At 39.6% G+C, this 24,571-nt stretch overlaps 1 protein-coding gene across 3 annotated transcripts in view; it reads right to left on the bottom strand.

Annotated features, from left to right (window-relative positions):
• Window positions 1-24,571, bottom strand: part of shank1 (SH3 and multiple ankyrin repeat domains 1) — a 97,182-nt gene that overhangs the window by 32,337 nt on the left and 40,274 nt on the right. For all 3 annotated transcript variants that reach the window (XM_042392439.1, XM_042392441.1, XM_042392440.1), the window contains exons 3-13: window positions 17,460-17,663; window positions 16,694-16,765; window positions 16,326-16,434; window positions 11,805-11,959; window positions 10,827-10,994; window positions 8,373-8,489; window positions 6,728-6,805; window positions 5,653-5,719; window positions 5,213-5,382; window positions 2,999-3,120; window positions 2,310-2,458 (exon numbers count right to left, since the gene is read on the bottom strand). In XM_042392439.1, the coding sequence (XP_042248373.1) occupies window positions 2,310-2,458; window positions 2,999-3,120; window positions 5,213-5,382; window positions 5,653-5,719; window positions 6,728-6,805; window positions 8,373-8,489; window positions 10,827-10,994; window positions 11,805-11,959; window positions 16,326-16,434; window positions 16,694-16,765; window positions 17,460-17,663 (1,411 nt within the window). The remainder of the gene's footprint in view (window positions 1-2,309; window positions 2,459-2,998; window positions 3,121-5,212; window positions 5,383-5,652; window positions 5,720-6,727; window positions 6,806-8,372; window positions 8,490-10,826; window positions 10,995-11,804; window positions 11,960-16,325; window positions 16,435-16,693; window positions 16,766-17,459; window positions 17,664-24,571) is intronic.

Genomic DNA, 24,571 nt, shown 5'->3' with positions numbered 1-24,571 from the left:
ACATGCAAACCTCTTACATACTCACCAAGACATACATACCTGGCGACACCTTAGACTCACTCACAAACACACACATATTCATACCTGCAGACATTGAATACAAACATATATAGAGACCTTACACTCATGTTAGGACATGACGGTTATACAAACTGATCTGAAAGCACTTGGCTTGGATCTCCTTTACCTCCTTTACACCTGGTGTTAACATGCATCTCCTGCCATGTTGGAGTAAGTCAGTGTTTTAAAAGTAATACTATCTTATTCCTCTGTGCCGTAGACCGCTATCGTTGCCCAAAAACCTTTAACAGCATGTCAGTGAGCCACATTGGGTGACATGTTCCTTCATTACAAAGAGTTTGGTCACTGTCATAAGACCTCTTGAGTCCTTATACAAACAAACTCTGCATTTCCATCACTGTAGGAGATACACTGGAGAAATACAATTTACTGAGCTTTGAGAATTTCAGATTATTCTCAAATTTGTGCCTAGTTTATAAAATTTTAAATGGTTTGGCCTCTTCTCCACTATGTGACTTTGTGAACACTCGCTCAGTAAGTTCTATTAGATCCTCCAGGATATCCTCTATACAGATATAAGATTGTACCATTTCGTTGCACTGCATTTGGACAGTCAGCTTTGTCTGTGAAAGCCACAACTCAGTGGAACGTCCTACCTGATGATATGAAGAGCTGCAGTTCAATCAGTACGTTCAAAACCAAATTAAAAAATCTGCTAAAAACTACTCAGCTCTGTAACCACTGACTCTAAATTTCATCTCATGAACACAAATAATCTTACTTTTAATTTGACAAGCTTACATTATTAATTGCTAGTTGACGTTGTGGGTGTATGTGATGTGCTATTGTGTGTGGCTTTGTATTTTGTATTATGTGTCCTGTGTGTTTTTTGCTTTGCACTGTTTGTTATTGCTATATTATATGTTTTAATTGTGACCTGCCGAAGGGACTGCAGATGAAAATTAGCTTTAAGCTAACTCTGGTACAGTACATCAAATGGTAACATTTATCTTTAACGCTGTGCATGGTCCCAATAAATACATAAATAAAAAAATAAATTAGTTTGTTTCGAAACAGCTCCCGAGACTAATAACAGTGATCAAGTTTTCAGTATAAAGTCAAAGGGTTGTCACATGTAGCACAACAAGCTAGCGAAGCTCTGTAAACTGAACCATCTGCCTAACACAGAACTACTCTCTGGAGACTGAAAACGTGATCACAAACTACCGTAACCGTAATCTTCATGGTTAAGGAACGTGTCGTGTGGCTCACTGACATGTTTTTAATAGTTTTAGGACAACAACAGAGGTCTATGACACAGAGGAATAAGATATATCAGACTTTGAATAAACACACATTACTTGTAAGTAGATCAGTTCACACATGGGATTTGTTGAAAATAAGAAAAATATAGAAAATCGCCATCCAAATCCTTTAAGAGATGATCTAAACTTAGTAGGCTAGAGGTCCATTCAGCTGTAGTTTTGGTGGGATTCCTCAACATCTCCAGGCTGAAGTGAATATGACAGGATTGTGAATACTAACTACGCCCTACGTAGCTTTTTAGCCACACACATGCCATGAATGATTGAACCTCATTAGCACAGCGTCCTCGTATAACTCAAAGGCTGAAAACACGTACAGAAAGGTCATACCAGAGGTAAAACCAGGGTGAATATTTGACTAGATGTGTAAGAAGGAAAATGTTTGGTAACGCGTTTGATAAGCCGATGGAGTAAAGGAGCTGTGTTTGTTTTGGATGACAGTATTAGCTGCGGACGCTGAATATTCGCCAGTGTAATAATAGTTAATGTCAGGTTGATAAACTAAATGTTATTGAGGAGGAGCATCTGGCTTTGTGTCCAAAAGACTTTATCAGTTAGCTAAGTGGTGTTAGCTTAAAAGCTGATAATTTAATCTCAACTCTGACATTGTCAAATCCCTGTGGTCAGCAACTCGCATATTGGAGGAAGGAGGAATTTGGGGCTATTCCAACGCCACAAAAAGAGACAGACTACTGCACATGTAACCTGTTGTTACATTTATATAAATATGTTGCTGTTGTGTAAATGTCCTTCCACAAACCTTTAGAGAAGACTTGCAGTTAGTACCAGGTGTAAACAGCATCACCAACACTGACTCCCAACCAGACAGACACTTTGAATTCTCATGGAAGACAAAATACAGAAAAAGCTCCAGTACACACACACACACACACACACACACACACACACACACACACACACACACACTGAGTATCATGCCATTAAAAATGCACGTATATTCACCTTTGACCCTGTCTCCCTTATTGAAGCTGATTTCTCGCTCGCCCTGGGCAGAGTGTGCTCGAGTAGCTACAAAGACTCGTCCTGGGACGGCGCTGTAGAGGCGTCTCCGCTGGCCGGCGGTTTGTCCAGCAGTGCTGGCGGGTGCAGGCCTGTGTGGGAGACAGCAGAAGGTGAAGTTAGGGTTAGGTTAAAACTCCCTCTAGGTATAGGTGACTACATTTATGTATTAATTACTTTGTGTAAGTCTCTCTTAAACTTACAACTTCAGTCTTGACAGTTTTACAAAAATAACAGAACACTGTCCTGTTTTGGCAAATCAAATGGTTTAATTTATGCAATTTGTAGTTCTTACGTGCGCAGAACAGATCAAACAATCTTCTAATCATCAGGAAATTGACTTATTATGAATCACACTTTGATTATATTAATTTGTAAGTTTTTGTTTCAGCAAATCAAAGATTTTTTGAGATATTTCAGATCTACTCAGACTCCTAACTGAATCTATAAAACCAGATATTCCTCACTGTAAATTTAGCTAATGTACCACAAAAACATTTGAGGCATATCTGAGAAACTCAGACAGAAAAAGGAGCATTTTTAAGGCCTCTTAAAGCACTGATTTGAACCTCTGCTCTTGTTAGAAAAGCAAAAGAGAGGTTCCTGTTCAGATGTCTGTCTTCGCCGCTCACCCCTGTCTCCGGCTCTGCCTGCTCCGGTCCTCCTTGTCTCCGATCCTCCCTCGGGACGGCGAGCGCGTCCTCGCCCCTCTGGGACTGCTGGAGCTCCGCAGAGTACCTGTATGCTTATATCCCTGAGAGAGACAGAGAGGAGAGAAAAGTGAAAAAAAAAAAACATATTTCATGACAGATATTGATGTGTTACAACAGGTCACATTCATCTGCTCTTTTAGAGATGTTCTCATTTACATCCATGCACATGTTTTCATGTTATTATAGTATAAAATATTCTGTGTACTGTGTAGCTGTGCATCATTTTTCTACCATGATGTGTACGCTTATCTAACAACATGAACCTGGACGGCTGTGATTACATTTTTTATGGTTATTGTTGTTATTTTTGCGTCTGTTTATAGTTTTTTACTTTCTGTATTATCTTAATTTTGATAACTGGTTGCACAAACGTAAATGCATTTTCTATTTGTCAATTTATTTTTTATCTGTTCGTCTTTGTGGCTGCGACTTTCTCTGACTTCCGTATCTATAATTAATTATGAAAACTCTCCTAATGAGGACTGACTGTTCTTTTAAGAGCTCATAATGTTTACAGATGAAAACAACATTTATAAAACATGATAAATATATTAGCTTGCATGCACAAATGTCTCGTGAATTATGTAGTTTTATTACACGGTGCATGTTTATGATGATATGTTTCTTTTCATATCAAAAAAGATGATATGTTTCTTTTTGCACATAATAACTAAAATACACGGATGGCTTATGTGAGAAAGCAAGAAATAAGTTACTGCAGTTAGTACTGGTCACCACTAGAGGTCATTGAAGGTCATCCACTGTATAAAGTTCCTTTAAATTGTATTATTTGCATATGAATTGTTGTTTAGCACATATTCATCTATGCATTGGTAATTTTTCCTTATATGGACATTAGCAGGTTCCCCAAGCTGTCAGATTTATAGAAAAAGACACATCTGTCATTATTGTGGGGGAATTATTCGTGTTTTTCGGGTCATTCTCTTGTCCTCTTCTATCCTGGGAGCAGCAGGTCATGAGGTCAGAGTGGAGTTCATCTCTCTGTCTGCTGAGGTTGGCTGAGATGTGCAGCTGTCTCGATAAGGCTGTCTGTGTCCTGGTCTCCTCTTACAATGGATTGCATGTGACAGACTACGTGACTCCAGTTAACTCTAATCAGCATAGTGTATTGTTTGTAGTTCAAAACCCAATAGAGGCATTTATGAGTGAAGAATAATCTTATTTGGGTTTAAATACTCTTGTACAGAAGTAGACCGCAGAACTGCAGTGTTTTCACTTGTATTATAAGTAAACTTCAGTAAATGTTCCTGCGTAAGACATCCTGACAGTTTCTTCACTTTGGGTTAACCGGCTCTCCATCAGTTCCTTCATAATTATCTCTTTTAGAATAAAACACTTAGAATAAAGTGGACAACAGAAATCCAAATCACAAGAAAATTTGGAAGTATCAAACAAGTAAATACATATAGTGGACTAAGTGGATAAAACCTCCCAAACAGACACATTTTGGATAGAAACAGAGAAAGCATCACATCACATTAGCAACAAATTGGACAATTTGGTTGAAAAGTCCTAAAGTTTGCCCACACACACTCTCAACTGGATCAATCCTGATTTCCAGTTTAGCAACTTTGTTTTGCTTCCCTGTGTTTAATGTTGTTGCACAAAGTATAACTGTAATTTGTTCAGTGATCGTTTGTTAAAGTATTAAATCTTGTGCCAGCTAATGATGCTTCGTGCACTTTGTGTCGAAATACAAGTTAGTAAAATATATTCAAAACTTTCTTGAATGGAGTCGCTAACATCTACGAGCAGTCCCCACTTCACAAATCAGTCAGTAGAGATATTGTGTCTGCAGCATTAGATAGATTTAAATTCTTGTGAGAGGCCAAAAAATCCAGAACAGCTACTAAATGGACCTTCAGGTGAGATTGTTTTGTCAGCTACTGTTTGCAATGTCAGGAATCAACGTTGACGCTCAACTCGGACAGGAAGTCCTAGACGTGCTCGGAATATCGGAGGGTTTTAACATCTGCAGTTTTAATGGCAGTGATGAGGACTGTGTGATCCAGTTTAAAGCTTTAAAGCAGCTACTGAACACATTAATATTAATCATCTACCACAGTTTGTTTCCTCTGACTCACTTTAGCACCTTTTCATCCACACACACACCTGCACTGATACGATGTTGGTGGTCGGAGCGTTGGGCACCGCCATCCAGTCCGGCAGGTTCATGCTGCTGTCGCTGTTGGCGCGCAGGAAGGGATGAGGGTGGGGTATTGCCAGCGTCCGGGTGCTCTCCCGCCTCTGAGGGGCGTACTTTGGAGACTCCACGAAGGGAACTGGGAGGTGAGAGGAAACGGGAGAGAGAATGAGAATTTGGTGAGTGCAGATCGTAGTTTGCACATCCTTTAATTCATATTTCTTTAGACTTTCCATCCAAATATTTCCAAATATACTGTTGCATAGATTCTACTTTTCATTGCAGCTTCCTTGTATTTGCTGATTAAAGTCCTGTGTATCATTTAAACTCAGCAAAAAGTCTAACTTTAACTGTTACCTCACATTACACATCTTCAAACTGGCATTAAAAATTCACCTCAGCTACTTACCCACATCTGTATCTCGGTGGTTTTTGATTATTTCGCCCAGCTCAAAATGGCCAGACATAACAGCCACCTGATGAAAACACACATACACACACATATAAATACAGTACATTTACCTTATAGCAAATGAGTGCACAGAATATAAAGGTGGAAGAGACTGGTTACTATTCCTGTTGTGTGCTTTTACTGGAGCGTTATACTTGTGTATATTGTAAGTAAATCATTTCGTAAGCGCTCTACACTTCCAACTCAAACTGGCAAATTTAAAAGTGATGGACAGAAGATTAATGGCTGTTATGTGTTTAGAAAAATGAGACGCTGTCCACACAATGACATTTGCAAGCTCCAAAGTAATTATTGCAACTTTTCAACCTTGCGTTGTGGAGACAGCCTCTCCTTTTCTTTTGCTGCTGCTGCTTTACGTTGGGAGTCGGACGTACACACCATCCGCCTTTTTATTATGCGTTTAGATCATATTTAATAGAAACATACAGATCATTCCCCTGATGCAAGAAATATATATGATCTGTACAGACAAAACTGAAACATCCCTGAGGTTTTGCAATGATTCTTTCTTTACTTTGTTGTTTAGTTTTGACGTTTTTTCAAAATGATTTGCTTGTTTTCTTAAAAAAAAAAAATTATACAGCAAAAACTAATAAGTGCTCTCATATGCGTAGATATTTTTGTTATTCTTTTCGCCATTACCCAAATGCTTTCAACCCTTTTTTTTTTTTCCCAAATTACACAGGTCAGCACACAATCCAGCAGCAAATTACACAGCTTTCTCCTTGCTCTCTTCTCTTGTTTTCTTTCTTTCTTTCACACACACACACACACACACACACACACAACATATTGTCTCATCTGTGTTTTTCTGCACTGACAGAGTTAATGTATCCAGATTAAGGGGTCACACGCAATCCTGCCACCTGGGAACTCTGTGTGCATCGCAGCACAATAATGGTTTAAAGCGAAATTAGGACCCTGGCACTTTCTGCTACGTTAACTTAATAAAACACTAAACCATACAACCACCCAACATGCATAATTACCCAGCCAGACACTCAGCCATTACCTGAAAGGGGGTCTGCCCGCTGTTATTCTTTGTGTCTTTATTTGCTCCCCGGTAGAGCAGAATTCGTGCACAGCTTTCCTGCAACAAACAGCGTTGATTAATTTATGGTAAAACGTTTTTTTGTGTAATTACTGTTTACTGTAGAAATGTTATTTGTTCACATGTATGCAATGGTTTGAGAAAGTGTGTCTTCTTTTGACTCTGTGTGCATTTCCTTCTGTTACTGCAATTAAATATGTTATATGAAAACGATTTAAAAGCAAACTGGGATGAGAGTTACGTAAAAATGAAACATTAATATGACAGAAATATCTAGTTTGTCAAAATTTAAACCTTGTTTTGCTGACATAACTTTTATAATATACAATATTATTCACACTTCATCATCAGGTACAATTCAAATCATTTTCTAATTGCTCTGATTTCATCTTCTTTGCAAGGAAAATACAGATTTTAATTAGATTTTATGAATGAGGGTGTTTTCAAGTTCAGGATGATGAACCTAAAGAGCTGAATGTAAGAATATACCTATAATATATGTATTCTTACAAATATGTATGAATAGCCTCAGCTCATCCTGTCTCTCAAGAGGTGATAGTGAGTCACTGTGGTTTCCAGTCTGCCCTCAGTCTAACACGAGAGGATGAAGAAGTAGTGTTGCCCCGAGCAACCGGCAGCAATGGCTGAGATTTTGAGGGAGGCTAAAAGCTGTTGTAATTTTCAATTTAGGCCCATTATTGTGTCACTTTATTAAGTTTTCATATTTTTTCAGAGGAGAAAGTAACCATTTAGATTCCCAACATGTGGTCAGTTTATCCAAATAACGCCTGTTTGGAAAGTTTTTTGGAGATGTGATCAGCTGGTCAACGTCTGTCGTCATGATCTGATGCACTGATCTCTGCAGCTCTTTGGTAGTTTACTGCTGACTCTAATATCTACGTAGCATTTTTATATCTTGACGACACCAAAGCACAGATTCAGGTTCTTAAATGCAGAAGTTTGTAAAGGAAAAGGTCACGGAAAGCTTCAGTTGAAGTCACACTTAATGTCGATAGGTGGAATATAGTGTGACATTAGTGTGACTTTAACAATCCTACCAAAATCTAGTGGTCCACTTAAATTTGATGAATTTAAAAAGTATCTTAGGTTAAAATTTATCATAATAAATATGCATAATTATATATTGAATTTTTCATAATGGAATGAATAATTAAGGTAATTTAGTTTGGCTTTTTTAACAAGACTTTATTCAAGGAATGAAAGCGTTTTACCAGCCTCTTGTGTTAATGGATGATGAAATTAGCCCCATATATTGAGACATTCTTTACCAAAACAGGAAAAATGTGTATTTCATAACCAGTAAAACCAAAGATAATATTATTTTATTTAAATCCCAGAAACTTACGATCAGGCGGCGACAGGCTTCTTCATCCTCTCATGTTAGACTGAGAGCAAACTGGAAACCACAGCGACTCACTATCGCCTCTTGAGGTACAAGGTGGTATTACGAGACAGGATTCTTGCATACAGCACCTATCATTATACTTCTGTACGTGTTTTACCAGAATGTTTTCTTCACTCTATAGAAGTTGAGATCTCTACTCACGGAGGAGGAAGATAACTGCCTGTGAAACAGTGAGTCTACCTTGTTGTATAAAGCACAGATGTGCAAGGCAGTGTTTCCAGAGGCGTTCTGGGAGGAAGAATCCGCCCCATAGAAGAGGAGGTGCTCCAGATGCTGCGAGTTACCGTTCTGACAGGCCTGAAGATGAACAGATCATGGCGGAGAGATGGAAGGAGAGAGAGAGAGGGGACAGAAGGAAGTGGAAAAGGCAAAGAGTAAAACAAGATGTACAGAAAAGTGAAAGAGGAAGGATTTATGTGGTTGTTTAATAGAGAAGAGGACAGAGAGGAGGAGGAGGAAAACAAGGATGAAGACGAGACAGCGACACAGAGAGAAGCACGAGGTCACAGTTATAAAGTGACACCGCATTATATTAACACCACCTGCAAACTCGGAGGGCGGGAAAATAGTGAGAGAACACAAGATAGATCCAATAATAACAATAATATTAGTCACAATGATAAACACACATGGATATAAATACTACACATATAAACGTTACATTTTTCATACTTTTAGTTGTCTGTCAAGCTTACAGTAGATATTTTATGTTTTAATCTTAATTAATAATTATTATCAGTTACATCACAGCAACATTCACTTTCTAATTAATGAGCAGGTCCATTAAAATAATATCAGGACACCTCAGTGTGTAATTTATAATTAACTGCAGGTAATCATAGCAACAATACATGTTTCATGCTATACTACCAAGTCACTAGTACACTACAAATATATATATATATATATATTAAAAGAATGATAACCTTTTATTCGTTGGTAAGTAGTGATGGTATAAGTATGATAAACTCCCAAGTGTCCCAATTTTCCAACCTCCACCACATCCATTATTTTCTTTCATAGGAAAAACTTTGTAGTGCGGTATCACGTTGATAAGTTTTATTTAGATAACTGGACTTATGTCACTGCTTTATACGGTATATCTTCATGACCTCGAGGCAATAAAAAGCTGCCTGAATGGGGCTGAAAACCTACATTAAACATTGAATGCTTTTAAGTTTGGGGTCATGGAAATATCTAAATTTAAAGATATTGAGCGTCAGTCAAAATATACAAAATACACACACACATATACACACACAGACAGTGTAAGATGGAGGCCACAAGTTGCTAGGAGAGACAGATGTTGATGAAGTGTGGGTGATGATTACACTGAGATGAAGAGGCGGATACCTTTATTTTTTTTATCTCCTGGCCTCGGATGTCCGCTTCGCTGCTGGAATATGAGGCTACGGAGGCAGGATGGGTAGGATGAAGGGTGAGAGGTGTAGTGTTTCATGGCATGAATGGTTTTTGACGCAGACACGGACGCTGTACATACTGGAACACAAAGGTTACTGGTGCATTACGAAAAGCATGCACGGACGTTGCACACTTGCAATATAAAGAGCAGAAACTAACACCCCAAATAACCAAAGGCAAGACTTTTTTTTTCTTTTTTTTTTTTAAATGGTGCTTTCATATCATAACCCACAAATAGACACAAATTAGGCCACTGACCCTGTTAGATTCAAAGATCTTTGCCCCGAGCACCCTCTTACAGTTTTGCTGTTGAATTAATTGTGTACACATAAAACAGAAGATAACAGAAGAAAAAATTGAATCTGTGATTTTAACAGTTTTAATGCTTTCTTTATTTGTTTAGGCACGTTATGCCTTTTTTATTAGATAAGGAACAGTAGAGAGAGATGACAAGAAATGAAGAGAAAGAGGGACAAGAGTCTGCAGATGTGGCGCGCATCTTAACCAGTAGGCTACCAGTGCACGCCTATGTTGCATTAATACATAGTGAATTACACTGATATGACTGTTATATGCTTGCAAATCCGCTCTGGAAAAACCCCTTTAAAGACCCTTTGAGGATTCCCTTGAAGTCTTAAAGGATAGATTCACAGTTTTTCAAGTTCAAGTCTTAAAACAACAATCAGGTGTCCATATGAATCTAAAAGAGGTTTTCCTCGCTGTAATCATTCCTCCTGTTCATACTGGCTGTTAAAAGATCCCCTTCAAAGTGGATGTGAAGCTTATTTGAGGCTTCAGCAGTCTGAGTTAGTGGATATCAAGTGGATATCTGACACGTTTACAGTCTTTTTAGCGTCAAATTCCCTCTTTGTGTTTCCCTGTTGAGCTGCAGGTGGAAGTATAGTAACAAAAAGAGGAACTTTGGCACTAAAAAGACTGTAACATTGAAAGATATCTACTTGATTTGACTCATTTGGACGCTGAAGCTTCATACTAGCTTTTCACAGAAGGAGGCTTATGGATAACTTACATAGTAAATACATTATGAGGGGATCTTCTATGAAGAAGAGGAATGATTATGGCAAGAAAAACCTATTTCGCTGCTCATTCGGGCTCCTGACTGTTGTTTAAAGACAGACTTGAAAAATTTTGCACTCATCCTTTAAACGGAGTCAAATCATGCACACACACACAGGTACAGACATGATGTACCTGATGTGTCTCGTCCCAGCCGTTCTCGTCCCTGATGCCCAGCTTGGCGTGGTGGTAAAGCAGTGTTTCGCAGCAGGAGGTGTCGCCCCCTGTCAGCACAGTGTGGTAGAGCGGTGTCAGCCCTCGCCGGTCCTTGTAATCCGGAGAGGCGCCCAGAGACAGCAGGACCTGCAGAGCGACCGAGCGAGAAAAGGTAAAGCCTCATGTACAGGCCATTCATCAGGAGGTTTGATAAATTATGCAACTATTGCTAAGCAGTAAATTAATGATGACTTAAAACTTTTATGAGCTAAAAACCCAGCAATAAAGAAGCAGGAAGAAGAAAATCTTACGGCGGCTTTCAATTTAGTTACGGAAAGTTGAGGAATATTCATGGAATTTTAAATCAGGACGGCAACTCATAGCCAGCGGTTCAGAGAGGTCACGCAACTCCTCGGGTGGGAGAGAATTATGTATTCAATCACAGTCTGCTGTAAATCTTTATGCAGTTTAGCAGCTGTTTCTTTCCTTTGTGGAAAACATGGACTCTGACAATGTAACACATGCAATTATCTCCCACTGAATGAGTTTCCTCTCTACAGGTATCTGTCTTCTTGGTGAATTGGGAACTGAAAATCTGGACAAATGCCTAAAATGTAAATGTATAACATGCCTTTAAAAACCAGGCGATTTGAATTTGAATGTCTTTTTTCTCTCTCTGGTACAATAGAATAATAGATTTTTTGTACATGTGCATGTTGTGTGTGGGTGGGTGTGGATGCTGAGTGGGAGGGTCTGGCTTATTCTATCTTCAGCTTGTTTGCTTATACAGAAACACAAATGAGGAGAATATTGCATCAAATTCAGGGCAAATATCCATCTTACAGATATAGATGGTGTACGTTGGAGTTTCTCCTTTTATGAAGTGACAATGAGAACTCATTACTGGTTAGATAACAGCTTTTGCATAAAAGGACAAGAACATGCATAAATATTTACCAGCAGGGCTGTATGGCGGTGGCCTCGAACAGCCTTGTGTAGCGGTGTGAGTCCATCTTTGGCGCGGAAGTCAATATGAGCCCCTCCCTCCACCAGGACCCGGATGGACTCACCTCCACCCGGCTCACACTGCACCGCCAGGGACAGAGGAGTCTCTGGAGGAGACACACACACACACATTCAGATTTATTGTTTAAAGTTTTAATGGTCACAGGGATTGTTCTAGATCAGGGGTCTCAAACTCAAATTATTTGAAGGTCACTGGCCAGGCTGTTTACTCCTCGGGAGGCGACGAGGGTTGCAACTGATGATTATTATCAATTAATTATTTTCTTGATTAATCGTTTAGTTTATACAATGTCAGAAAAATGATGAAAAATGTTGATAAATGTCTCCTAAAGCCCAAGATGCAACCTAAAATGTCTTGTTTTGTTCATGACCAGCAGTCTATAACCGAAAGATATTCAGTTTATTGTCATAAAAGACTGAAGAAACCAGAAAATATTCACATTTAAGAGGCTGAAACAAAGAATTATTTTAGTATTTTGTCTTAAAAAATGACTCAAAATGATTAATTGAGTATCAAAATAGTGAATCGGTTGGTGACTTGAATACTCAGTGGAAAAACTTTTGTTTTTTGTTTCAATAATACATTTCAACTATATAAACTTTCCTTGCTTTGAAATTGTTTTCCTGGAGAACAGCAGCTTTCTCCTTTCAGATTAGACACAAAAACAAAAAGTAATCAACTGTCCACTTCTCTGGAAACTGTTTGTTCTTCAGGTCAAACAGTCTTTTAAGCTTAAAGTCCAACTGAAATTAAATAGCATTTTTTTTGTCTACTACAGCGTACTTATCTGCTTTGTAAATCAGCTATCTTGTGTTCTTCTTTGAGAAAAAAATCTCAAACCAAAAGGGAGAAATTTATATTTTTACATTTGATTTGATTTCATGATGATGCCCCCTAGTTTTACATTGTTTCAATTAAATACCAGCCGTCCGCTCACGTAGCTGGAGTCCTTATTTCAATACAGCAAACCAAATCGTTCAATATCGTGGCATGCAACCATAGGCGGAGCAGGACGGTCACACTGAGCCTGATTGCATCCGGCTACACAACACAACCCACATTAGCTTTCCTGTTAACGTCTCCTTCTTATCTAACTTACAAACATGAACACACGTCTTGTCCTGCAGCTTAGCTTGTTGAACGAGCCACCAAGCAAACATTCACCCGGGAAAAAGTGCACTGCTTATGTCAGTTAGCAGGCTAGATAGCTAATTAGCTGCTAGCAGCAGCACATTAAACAACATGTAGCTGAATATACCTGAAAATGACACTTCAGAGCTGTTAGATGCTGGTTTGGTTGTTGGTCTTCAAAATCCCTGTTAGTCTGTAGCTACAGCAGTTTGTTTACTTTGTCTCTATTCTGTACTGTGTAACATCGGTAGCCTGCCAGCTAATGTCAGTCAAACCCAGACACTGACACACATCCCCAGCAGTCTGAGACAAAACTACATTTTTCTTCATTCCAATAATACAAAACTATTAAAAATACATTAAAAAAACATGTTGACATTATTTTTGGGGATGATTAAATGTGCACTGCAATAAATCAGAGTTCTGCTGATTGAACATAATGTGTTTATGTTAATTAGTTGTGAAGTTCGCTGCAGCTTTTGTATTGTGAAAAATGACATAAAAAGCTAATTTTGATGCTTTTTCGCTTTACTAGAAAATTAAATGGTTACTAAAATAATAATGGGATAAAATTAAAAAAACAAAACAGTTTCAAGCAGTTTCAAACAATACATCCTAAACATGTTGGGTGCCTTATGACATTTTTCTCGTGGGCGGATTTTGGCCACAAGGCCGGTAGTTTGTGAACGCTGTTGTATAGTTTTAGACAGATGGAGAGTTTCAGATGTAGAGATCATTTTCAGGTACAGTTTCTGACAGTTTCAGAGAGTTTACAGTTTTCAGAAGATTTACTCCACACAAAAGACATCAGTCCTGAATCCCAGTGTCATCATCAGGCTTTATTAACAGGTTACTCAACTGCACACCTGAAGACAATTAAACCAAATGTGAAGATCCCTGCAAATGTTCATATTCGTCTCCGCTATATATGTTACTTTGGCGCCAAATAAAGCAACAAAGACACTCAATAAAATTAAAAATAAAAGTAACACTGTGTCACAACACCCTTAACCTCATTTAACACACCTGAACTTCTGCAGTAAGAAAATTCAACAGCACCTAGAAGAATAAAAGCATTCAAAGTGTTCTCACAGTAAAAAAAAACAAAAACACACAGTACAGAGCGCTGGCTGCCATGGCGACAAGAGAGTTTTTTTGGCAAAGAGGAAAACGATTGCAGGCTTTTATCTCTGATCAGCTTCTGTCGATCTCAGGTACAAATAATAATGGGGAGGGGGGGTGTTTTGACCGCACGTCCTCTGAAGTTACCATGTCACGATGACTTGATGGGAATTCCCATTTAGCAGTTTCTCTTGGCAGTGATGGAAGTGAGCCCCCGCTAACAGGAACCACGCTCAATATATTGCAGAATTATTTCATGTCCTATTAAAGGCCCTCGGTGGGAGCCCTCTGCTGGGCCGGGAAGCATCAAGAGAGAGGGTTTCAGAGAGAGATAGGCAGGTCGAACGTAAGAAGTGTTAACAAAGGTGGGGATATTTAAGTCCCGAGACCACAGAGAAGTGTTTTTCTAAAGGCTTTTGATCACCTCTGTGCCCTGCATACCTAATGCTGCATCCAGAGTTTATGGACTTACTGTAAGAACACACTGACCTCACAGGCAAGAAGAAGAGGAAACCATTTGAAGCCATGAAGATGCTACAGTTTGCATTTTCTGTATATTTTGGGTGATCTAATATTGCTTTTTTTTTATCACTTGTACATAGTGAGTTTTATAGCAAACCTTAGCTCTGTTAATGTATCATTTGCTACACTTAACTCCACAAATCCACAAACCAGAGTCCAACATCAGACCCTGACATCCACAGTGGCATTAGTATCATTTTCAGGTGTTTGTATGCACTGTCTTTCCCGTATGATGTGAGTACAGCAGGCTAGTGAAGGGGGTTCATCAGGGCTCTCTGTTGCCCCCCGGTGTTCAGAAGCGGAAGTGTGTTTTACACCTGTTATAACAGGGTGTGTTTAGTGTTTTGACACTTGCCCCCACAGCGGCTGGACTGACACAGAGCAGCACACCCAAACGAATAAACGAACCGTCTGCTTGCGCCCCGTAAACAGTAACAGGATCTGAGAAAAGCCACCGGATTGTGAAGCGCGTTGGCTCAGATCCTTGAAGAAGCGTCAGAGCCAACATGCTGCAGAGCTGAGCGCAGAAAACAGAGGGGGAGGTTTGTTGTTTGCAGAAAGGTGAAAGGTCGAGTTTATACAGTAGAGCAACAAGTCAGAGAAGTTTAGCTGCTTGGGGATTTTGTATCTCAAATACATGTTTATTCTGTTTGATGCGATGAGACAAATGAGGGAAAACACTGTCGATACGTGGGTAGATGGATGGATGGATGGATGGATGGATGGATGAGATAAGCTGTAGCAAGTGTAATCAGTATCTTCCTTAACTCCCAAGCTATTTCTTTAAAAACAATGTCTTATTTGCCAATATTAAACCATCTACTAGACATTTGGGAGTCTTTGATGAACCAGTAAATAAAGTTTCCTTATTCCTCTGAGAACCATCTCTAAAAATCAAACTTTAATTCTTTTAATATTCGGCGTCTTTGTTGCAGCTCATTAACAAACTTTAGTTTAACTCTTAACTGGCTTTGTTCTGGCATCAGTCAGAAGTCTCTTTCTCATCCTCGACATGAACAACACACAGCTGCAACCGAAGCAAACAGCTGGAATCACATCGGTCCAGTCCAAATATTTACTACACTGGCTATCTGTCAGTTCTGTAATTGATTTTAAGGTTTTAGTTTTATTTTTAAAAGCATAATTGGGTCCTCTTAAGTCCCTCGAGAGTCTTATCTACACAAATGATAATAACTGCATTCTTTGTTTATCCATATCAGCATTATTATATCAGCATATTTTGCACAGTTCTGTAAATTGGGACGTGTTTCTGTAGCTCTGAGCTGGATTTATTTGTCTTGCGGGTTTTTTCTCTTTTTTTTTTTTGTATATAATCTACTTATTTTAAATACTATACCTAGAGGGCACATCCAGTCATATAAAGCATCTATTAATCTATATATCTAGCTGCTGCATCAGATACTCAAGTAGGATTCTTGCAGTCATGTAAAAGTCTTTTTTACATTATGATTTAATTAAGCCATTTTATTTATCTCATGAATGTGATGATTTTGACTTATAACGCACATGCTAAAAATACGCTATGCTAAAACAACAGCAACACACGTGTATTCTACTGTTATTATGGACAGGTGATGGATCGAGTGGAGCTGAGGTAAAAGCTAAATGACAATGAGTCAAGGTGACAGTTCCTCTGGCTCTGTGGCACTTCTTACCGCCGGTATCAGCGTCCTGGTAGTTGGGATCGAGGCCCTTGTCTAAGAACTTGGCCATCTTGTCCACAGCGCTGGTTTGGATATAATCCATGAATTTTTTCAGGCTGGCCTGCACGAGGAGATAAGAGCGCTGCTGTATTACAGAGTACAGAGAGAGCTCCTTCTGCCAGGAAATAGCACGGTTCAGTGTTGTACAGTACGGTGCATTTGCAGCACAGCCAAGTGCACTAAGTATCAAATAATATGTGTAAAATAAACAGATACACCTGCACCATGCATGCTTAGTGGCACACACATGCACACTGTTACAGTATCAGTTTTCATTCCCTTGCACACACATTCGTATGACTTTAACATTGGTTTTATACCTTTGTGTGCAGTTTGGCCAGTTGCTTCTCATCCAGATTGGTCTGTTTGTACACCCTGGTCTTGTATCGAAACTAAAGCAGAGGGAGAAAAAGAGAAAGGAAAGGAAGAGTTAATCCACCACAGAAGGCCTTTGTCCTCAATTCTCTTAGCTTTTGGCCTAGATCCACGAAATGGGGCCTGCAGATTTATTGTACGGAGAAGCTTTATCTGGTTTGCTATACAAAACTCCTCTTCTACTTCACTGACGACTAGAAGTGTGAAAGGAATGGGCTGGCTTTACAGCAGTTTAAAGATGTTTTAGAGCCTCCGCTGGGTCGTAATACAGCGTGAAAAGGAGGTAACTGTACAGACTGGATAAGAGATTAGAGGGTGTAGAACTAAACAGAGCAGGGAGGCTGAACGCTGCTGTGACACTCTTTTAAGATGTGTATGAAACTTCATTCATAAAGCAGGTTTTTATACAACTTGGCCAAACATAAATAACACAGTTACAGTAGATAAAGTGCCTTAAAACGCAGCTTGAATATTTGAACTCAAAATTCAAAATGTCACATTAGTTCCAGGCGACCAAGAAGAAGAACCTGCACAGCGAGACAAATGTTTGATGTTTCTCCGTTTGAACAAACTTCTGTTAAAGTTCCCCAAAATACATTTAATCTTTTTAGGAGGGAGACGTGATGAATTAAGAGCAGTGACATCTTGAGGACATTCATGCTACATACACTTTTCTAGTCTTACAAATGTGTCAAAAGACTGGAATAGTACCTCCAAATATGGCACCCCTTTCTCAAAGGACTGAGGGTATTCTCTGAGCAGCCTCTCTTCCTCCAGGAACTTGGCGTCGTGGCCATCGGTAGCCGGCTGGAACAGACCGTAGTTCAGGACGTCCCGCAGAGATTCGGTCAGGGAGCAGAGCACCTGCTGCTTGGCCTTCCACACCGTGGCGTCCGGGTTAAAACGCAAACATTTCTGCAGGGGGACACAGAACAGGACGCACGGTTCAGTTTTCAGTACAGCAGTTGTTAAATAAGAAATACTAAATATCAGAGGATGAAAATAATCTTTACTCACATTGATAAATATCTTTATATGTGAAGAACATTTTAACAAGTTGTGGTTTATAAGACATTAAAAAATAAGCGATGAAAACAAGGTAAGAAATACAAAAGGCAGCAAAAGTGAGGTCACAGACGTGTAATAAGTAGTCGCACGAAAGTAAGTTGATGTTAAAAATGATACAAATAAAGTTCATCATGTGCATCAATCTTAACGCTGCAGGGCATGATGGGAAAAATGATCCCTGTCAATCAATCTAAAGAAACTGTGAATATGAAGCATATTGTTTTAATTAACTTTGTGCTTTAATATAAATTCTTTAAACTTTTAAACAGGACCCTGCTGGAGGAACTCGGGCGGCTGAATATGGAGTGAAACGATCTGTAATATTTTAGGGTGGGGGGGGGGCAGACCATCTGTGCCTTAAAAATAAACAGTAACTAATGCAAGGATGCAAAACATTTGAGGTGTTTTGAACTTTCTGTTGCAGGAAGAAGCACAGCAGTTCATTTTAATGAGCTGAAGGTGACAATGGAAATAAACCAGCAAGCTTTTTAGCTTGTGACCCCTTAAAATGAAACAGTGTCTACTCGCTTACATCCACCAAAGAGTGATTTTTTTTTTCTCTCCTCTCTGAGCTTGTTTCATTTTTATTGTTTCATTTGAATAATTAGTGACTGCCTGAAATGTTGAAACAAAACACTTATGTTAGAGAGAAGCTTGAAAACAACGAGTACAAATTTTGTGTAGCAGAACAATATTTTTACTCATTTTCTGTCTCATTAGTTATCATACGACTCCTTAAATTGATCTGAGGACCCCTCGGAGAGATCGTAGGAGCCGCTGTCCATGGCTGTGTCCCAAATCCACACACACAGTCACTCTAATCAGGTTCTGAGTGTGTGTTCACACTGGAGAAGTGACAGATTTAGTATAGTCAAAACTGTTAGTATGCATGCTAAACCGCCTCTTTTGTGTGCTATTGATTGACACTACTCTCCCACAATGCAATGCAAACAGGAAACGGAGGAGCTACTGTACCCACAGCAGGACAAAGTAGAAAATAATAGTGGTGAAACAGCTCTAGGAACACATCAGAAAACTTTTTTTAACAACATTTAGTTGTACTTTCGTTGTATAGTGAGTTCTGTCTGTATACAGTTAGTATGTAGTGGTGGAAAGTAACTAAGTACATTTACTTAAGTACAATTTTGAGGTACTTTATACTTCCACTCCACTACATCTCAGAGGTAAATATTGTACTTTCTACTCCACTACATTAATTTGACAGCTTTAGTTACTTTTCAGATGAAGATTTTACATGAAATCACACTGGATTGTTAAATTTAAACCAGTGGTTCCCAAACTTTTTGGCTTGTGGCTCTTTACGAAATAATCAGAGTGTGTTTGTGTCTGTTTGTCACGTTTCAGATGTCTATGAGCTGTTTGCAGTTCCACCAAAGAGACATTTCCCCTCACATGGTTTCAAATAAATAACCGTTTGAGGTAAAACTTCACAAAAAAAAAACACATCCAAATTTATGTAGCAGAAACTGTTTTCTTATTTCCTACCTAATCTAGCATCTCAAGACAAAGTAGTTCAAACTAGCTCTACCACGAGCAGCTACAACAATAAAATGCTGTTCATGCATTGACTCGTTAGTATTAATAATGTACTTTGTTAAATTTATTGAATATATCAGTCACAGCCCCAATTTTCTGCAAAACGAACACCTTTACTTTAACACTTTAAGTACATTTTTCTGCTAAAGGACTTTAACTTGTAATGAAGTACTTTTACATTACTGTGTTGGTACTTTTACTTCAGCAAAGGATCTGAATACTTCTTCCACCAGTGTTACAATGTGGTAAGAAACTGGGACACAGTGCTGGGAGTCCAACGCTGTGGCAGTGGATCTTTGAGCCAGCAGGGGGAGACAGCGGCGGAGTAAAGCGGGTGATTCCCTGTGTGGCCTCGGTTAGCGGCAGACAGGATATGAATGGCAGTTCGGTGCAGCTTTAAGTGTCTCTGGTGGGGTCGTGAATGGCCGAGTGTATAACGGCTCAGAGCTCAGTCAGCAAAGTGGAACGTAACTCACTACACAGATGGCTGACAGAAGGTTTTTTGGCATCACTCTCTCCCTATCTCGCTCTCAGCCTCTCTCTCTCTCTCTCTCTCCAGTGGAGTGGGTTGACCTTGAGGCGGCAGCAGGATGGTTGGCCCACACAGTTACAGCCAGCTGCAAGGATCCCTGCCTCTTGCTGCATTACTGCATGGGCTCCTCTCTATAGCCAACACTTTCTCCTAACACAGAACATTCGCTCACTCACTGTCACTCATCTTAATCTCTCTCTCTACACACACACACACACACACACACACACGTTTCGGAGTGTGCGTGTCCTACAAAGAAAGAGATAAAACCCTGCACGGGGGTTTTGTGCAGAGGAGTAACATAACATTTTCTCCCCCTCTCTCTCTCTCTCTCTCTCTCTCTATTTTATTCAGTGTCTCCTGTTCGCGCACAGCCAACCCGGTCGCTACGGCAACCGGTTCATTAGTGGAGCAAGCTGCTTGTTGCCATAGAGACATCCCCGTGTTCCCTTGGAGATGGGGTACTGGGAGGGTGTGTGTGTGTGTGTGTGTGTGTGTGTGTGTGTGTGAGCATGTGCGTGTGTGTGTGCATGAAGGTGTGTGTGTGTGTGTGTGTGTGTGTGTGTGTGTGTGTGTGTGTGTGTGTGTGTGTGTGTGTGTGAAAGTAAAAGCGAGGGGAATGTCTAAGATTTTGAGTATGAGAGAGGTACAGGATGAAGAGGTGTGTCTGTTTGTATTAGATTAGGTTTCACACAAATAGACACACACACAAACACAAACACACACACACAAACAAACCTACACACTGCACTTACAGTCCCATCAAAGGATGCAAAGCAAACACACTCTAAAATGAATCACAATCCCAGCAGGGAAGAATGACAGTTAAAGATTCAGTTATCACTCAGGAGTCAGCGTCTTATAAAACACTGATAATTATCATAAAATAACAGAGATTAGAAATCTTGTTGTAAATTTCCCTTCATTCCAAGATGCCTCAGATAGTTGGGAGACTTTACCGAGGAAGCCATGCTGCTTATTGATCTGTATACCTCCAGGAACACGATTGATCCTCCAGCTTCTAACTGGCAAGCCAATTAGAGCTGATCACAGATTCCTCTTTATCAAGCCTTCGACATGCAACTTGCTTCTGTAAACAGACAGTTTTCCCAACGATTTGCCCACAGAATAGACGGTTCTGTACTGTATGTATGTAGTAATGCAGGTTGACTGTCTCACAGCACAGTTGGTGGTGTCTTCATAGTGTCAGACAGTCTCGTAACTTGTTATAAATCTGTAGTGGTGCAGTTGAAGTTGAGTGTTCAGAGTGCCCTCTAGTGGGCAGAGAGCTCTGATTGTAAATCATTGAGGTTAAATGGACACTGAGTGGTTGGTTTGTAGGACAATGACAATATCGTTTCAGTGCCAAAATATGAAAGTATAAAGGCCAAGATTTTTTTTTCTTTAAAGGAGACATATCATGCTTTTTGTGATTGTCTGTCATTTTTATACTGTTATGACGTCAGATGTTAAACATGGTCAAAGGTCCAAAACTTGAGGTGAACATGTGTAAAGAAATTAAAAGTCGGGGCATCAACTTGCTCTGAACACTCCATTTGCCTCTACTTCCTCCTCATGATGACGTCACATTGTCTGCAAATACCCACAAACAGTCGTCTGTTCTATAATATTTGCTGCTAAGGTTGTTGTTAACGTTGTTCCGCGGGTCGTTCACGTTGTCCACTCTCATATTTCAGATTGGATTCAGGCTCAAACATGTTTGTATACAATCCGTCTGCCAAGGGGAAGCTTGTGGAAGCTGACCAATCAGAGCAGAGTGGACTCATCAGGAGGCGGGCCTTAAAGAGATAGGAGCTAAAACAGCCTGTTTCAGACAGAGGCTGAACTGAGGTGCTGCATAAAGGGCCAGTATAAGATAAATAAGTGTTTTTTTTAACTGTAAACCAAGCAAATATATTCCAGTAGAGCCCGAGAATAAAAAATATAGACCTAAAGATATGCATGATATGTCCCCTTTAAATTCATGCTAGCATTCTGCCTAATCAGTGCTCATTGGTGAAATTGGCACAGCTCTGATACACCAAGCGCCAGCAGCTGATACTGACAATATTTTCATCTAACAAGCTGCAATTAGTCAATGAAATAAGATCAATCAGGATCAACACTCAAAACCCAGCCAAAGACTTAATCCTTCATCGCTACAGTTTGCAACTTAAAAACATGTTGACTGAATCGTTAATTAGATACCAACCCACCACTGTTTGTCTTTTGAGTTTTAATTGAATCTGCACAGAAATATCTTGTTGAAAGTGTCCGTCGTCTCATCTCATTTAGGAAAAAACAGAACAAATATATTCTATGTTGCCGCTTTTATTTAACTTTTAAAATGATTCCCAGTGTTACATTAATGCTGCAAGTTTTATGCTTTAAGCTCTTCTGTTTCAAGAGGTGGTTTTTTATCATTATGCAGACCAAAAAAAAAAAAATTCTGTCTTGCCTCCTAAAGCTGTGATCACACTTTCCCACTCACATACGCCCACTCACTCTGTCCATGCTGCTCTTTATCTTCCTCTGCCTATCTCTATCTTATCCTCCATCCTTCTCTCTCGCCATCTTTCTCTTAACAGCTCTGTCACTTCTCTATGCAGAAGTAGGAGTCTCTCCTCTCTCTCCTCTCTCTCTCTGTCTCTTTCTCTCTCTATCACTGTCCCTCTGGCCTTTTTCTGCAGGCCAAGTGCAGGGGGACTAGAAGTCTTTAATGAGATCTATGGGGAAATAACCCCCCCCTCACCCCCCACCGCCACCACCACCACACCACCAAACACACACACGTCAGCCATGTCGCCGTTTAAGTCAACTTCTCTCTCCTCTCTCACACTCTTTCTGCCTCTCTCAGCCACTCCAGCCACCCTCTTCCTCTCCACAGCAGTTCATAAGAAGAGCAAATTAATTTCTCTCAAGCATTTGTGTCATCCCTCCCTTTCTTCATCGTCTCCATGTGGGCTCACCCGTTCATTAACGTACAATCTCTCCACCGCTGCAGAAAGACACTGTCTGTCTGTAGCCTGACCGGGTCACGTATCTTAACTAGGCGCTTCAATCTAAGCGTTTGTATCTGTATGTCAGCGTGAAAGTGTTTGCGAGGCCAAATCCTGCCTGAGGGCTCCTTGTTATATACTTGAGAGTTTACAAGAATTCAGCTCAAGTCAAACAGCGGAGAAGAACTCATTTGTTTCACGCTGTTTAATGCGCTCGGCAGGCAAATGCCAGCTCGGTTGCGTGCGCGTGAGTCCGACAATCTAATAAAAACCGAGAGACACAAAAGTGCTTTGACCTCCTGCTGGAACAGGATCATATCAACAACTTGTGATACACAGATATGACTCTCTGGCTGTGCACGCAAGTGAGTTAATGGACCACAGCCTCTTTTATCAGCCACCAGTGGAAGAGGAATGATTAGTGCATCAAGCACCGCAGTCGACTCAGGGACTCACAAGTGGTGGAAGAACTACTCAGATACTTTATTTAAGTAAAACTACCATAAAAAAACTATAGAGTAGTAACAATTAGTTGATAAATCAATCAGTCAATCAACTTTAAATAATCAATTGATTGTTTCAGTCGTTTTTAAAGCAAATATATCAAACATTCTCCAGTCAGCTTGTTGTTTGTGAGGAACTTTTTAAGTGACATTGAACATTTTTTGGGGTTGGTCCAACGAACCAGGCAATTTGAAGACGTCACCTTTGATTTTGGGAAAGTGTGACAGACATTTTCACTGTTTTTATAGTTTTATAGAACGATTAATCGCAAAACTAATCAGCAAATCAATGGATAATGAAAATAATCGTACAAAACTACAATGTAAAAAACTACTCTGCACTTGAGTAGACGTTCTGCATTCAAGATGTTACTTAAGTAAAAGTACGGATGTGTGCAAAATGCAGCAAAAACTTATTAATTAATCATATATATTACATTACTGGATGCATTCACACGTTAGCAGCAATTTAATGTTGCGGCTAATCATAAGTACTTTTCATACCGTCGGCTACTTTAATCTACAAAGTCATATTTTATTAATTGATCATATTTTTTTTATGTTATATCATAATCTGCAAAGTGACCAGTAATCAAAGCTGTCAAATAAATGTAATTGAATAGAGGTATATAAAGTAAATGTACTTTCCACCACCGTCAGTAATCACTAAGTAGGTGATTTGCAGGTCAAAGGATGTGTGGACATACAGTACATGTTAAAACAGCGTTTCCATGACAATATTTCAATGTGAAGCAAGTCAGTAATATAGTCATTTAAATGCTGCTGAGACAAGAGCTACATGTCACTTAGTCCTCTAAAATAATTTCCCCAGATTAAGTTTCTTTTGACCTGCGAATCACCAAAACGTTGCTTAACGGGAAGTTTTTCTTCAACACAGTTCCAGTTGGCCAGAGGTGACACAGCAGTGCATAAAAATGGGACAGGACATCAACCGTCACAGTGCAAAATAACTTTAGCAATTCTATCTGTCTCTCTCCCGCAGCGTGAGATGATAAAATCCAATCCAACTGAATTTCTCCTTGACCTAAAACAACTAACTACAAAAAAGCACTGACTTTTTTTTATTTTTTTTTGGCCTGAATCCCTTCTCACCACTAACAAATGTCTTGTCAGTGCACCAGCAGCAGCACCAGTCTTGACTGG

The sequence above is a fragment of the Thunnus maccoyii genome, chromosome 18 (assembly GCF_910596095.1).
Source record: "Thunnus maccoyii chromosome 18, fThuMac1.1, whole genome shotgun sequence".
Taxonomy (NCBI): domain Eukaryota; kingdom Metazoa; phylum Chordata; class Actinopteri; order Scombriformes; family Scombridae; genus Thunnus; species Thunnus maccoyii.
This window is presented reverse-complemented; position numbering and strand designations above follow the sequence as displayed.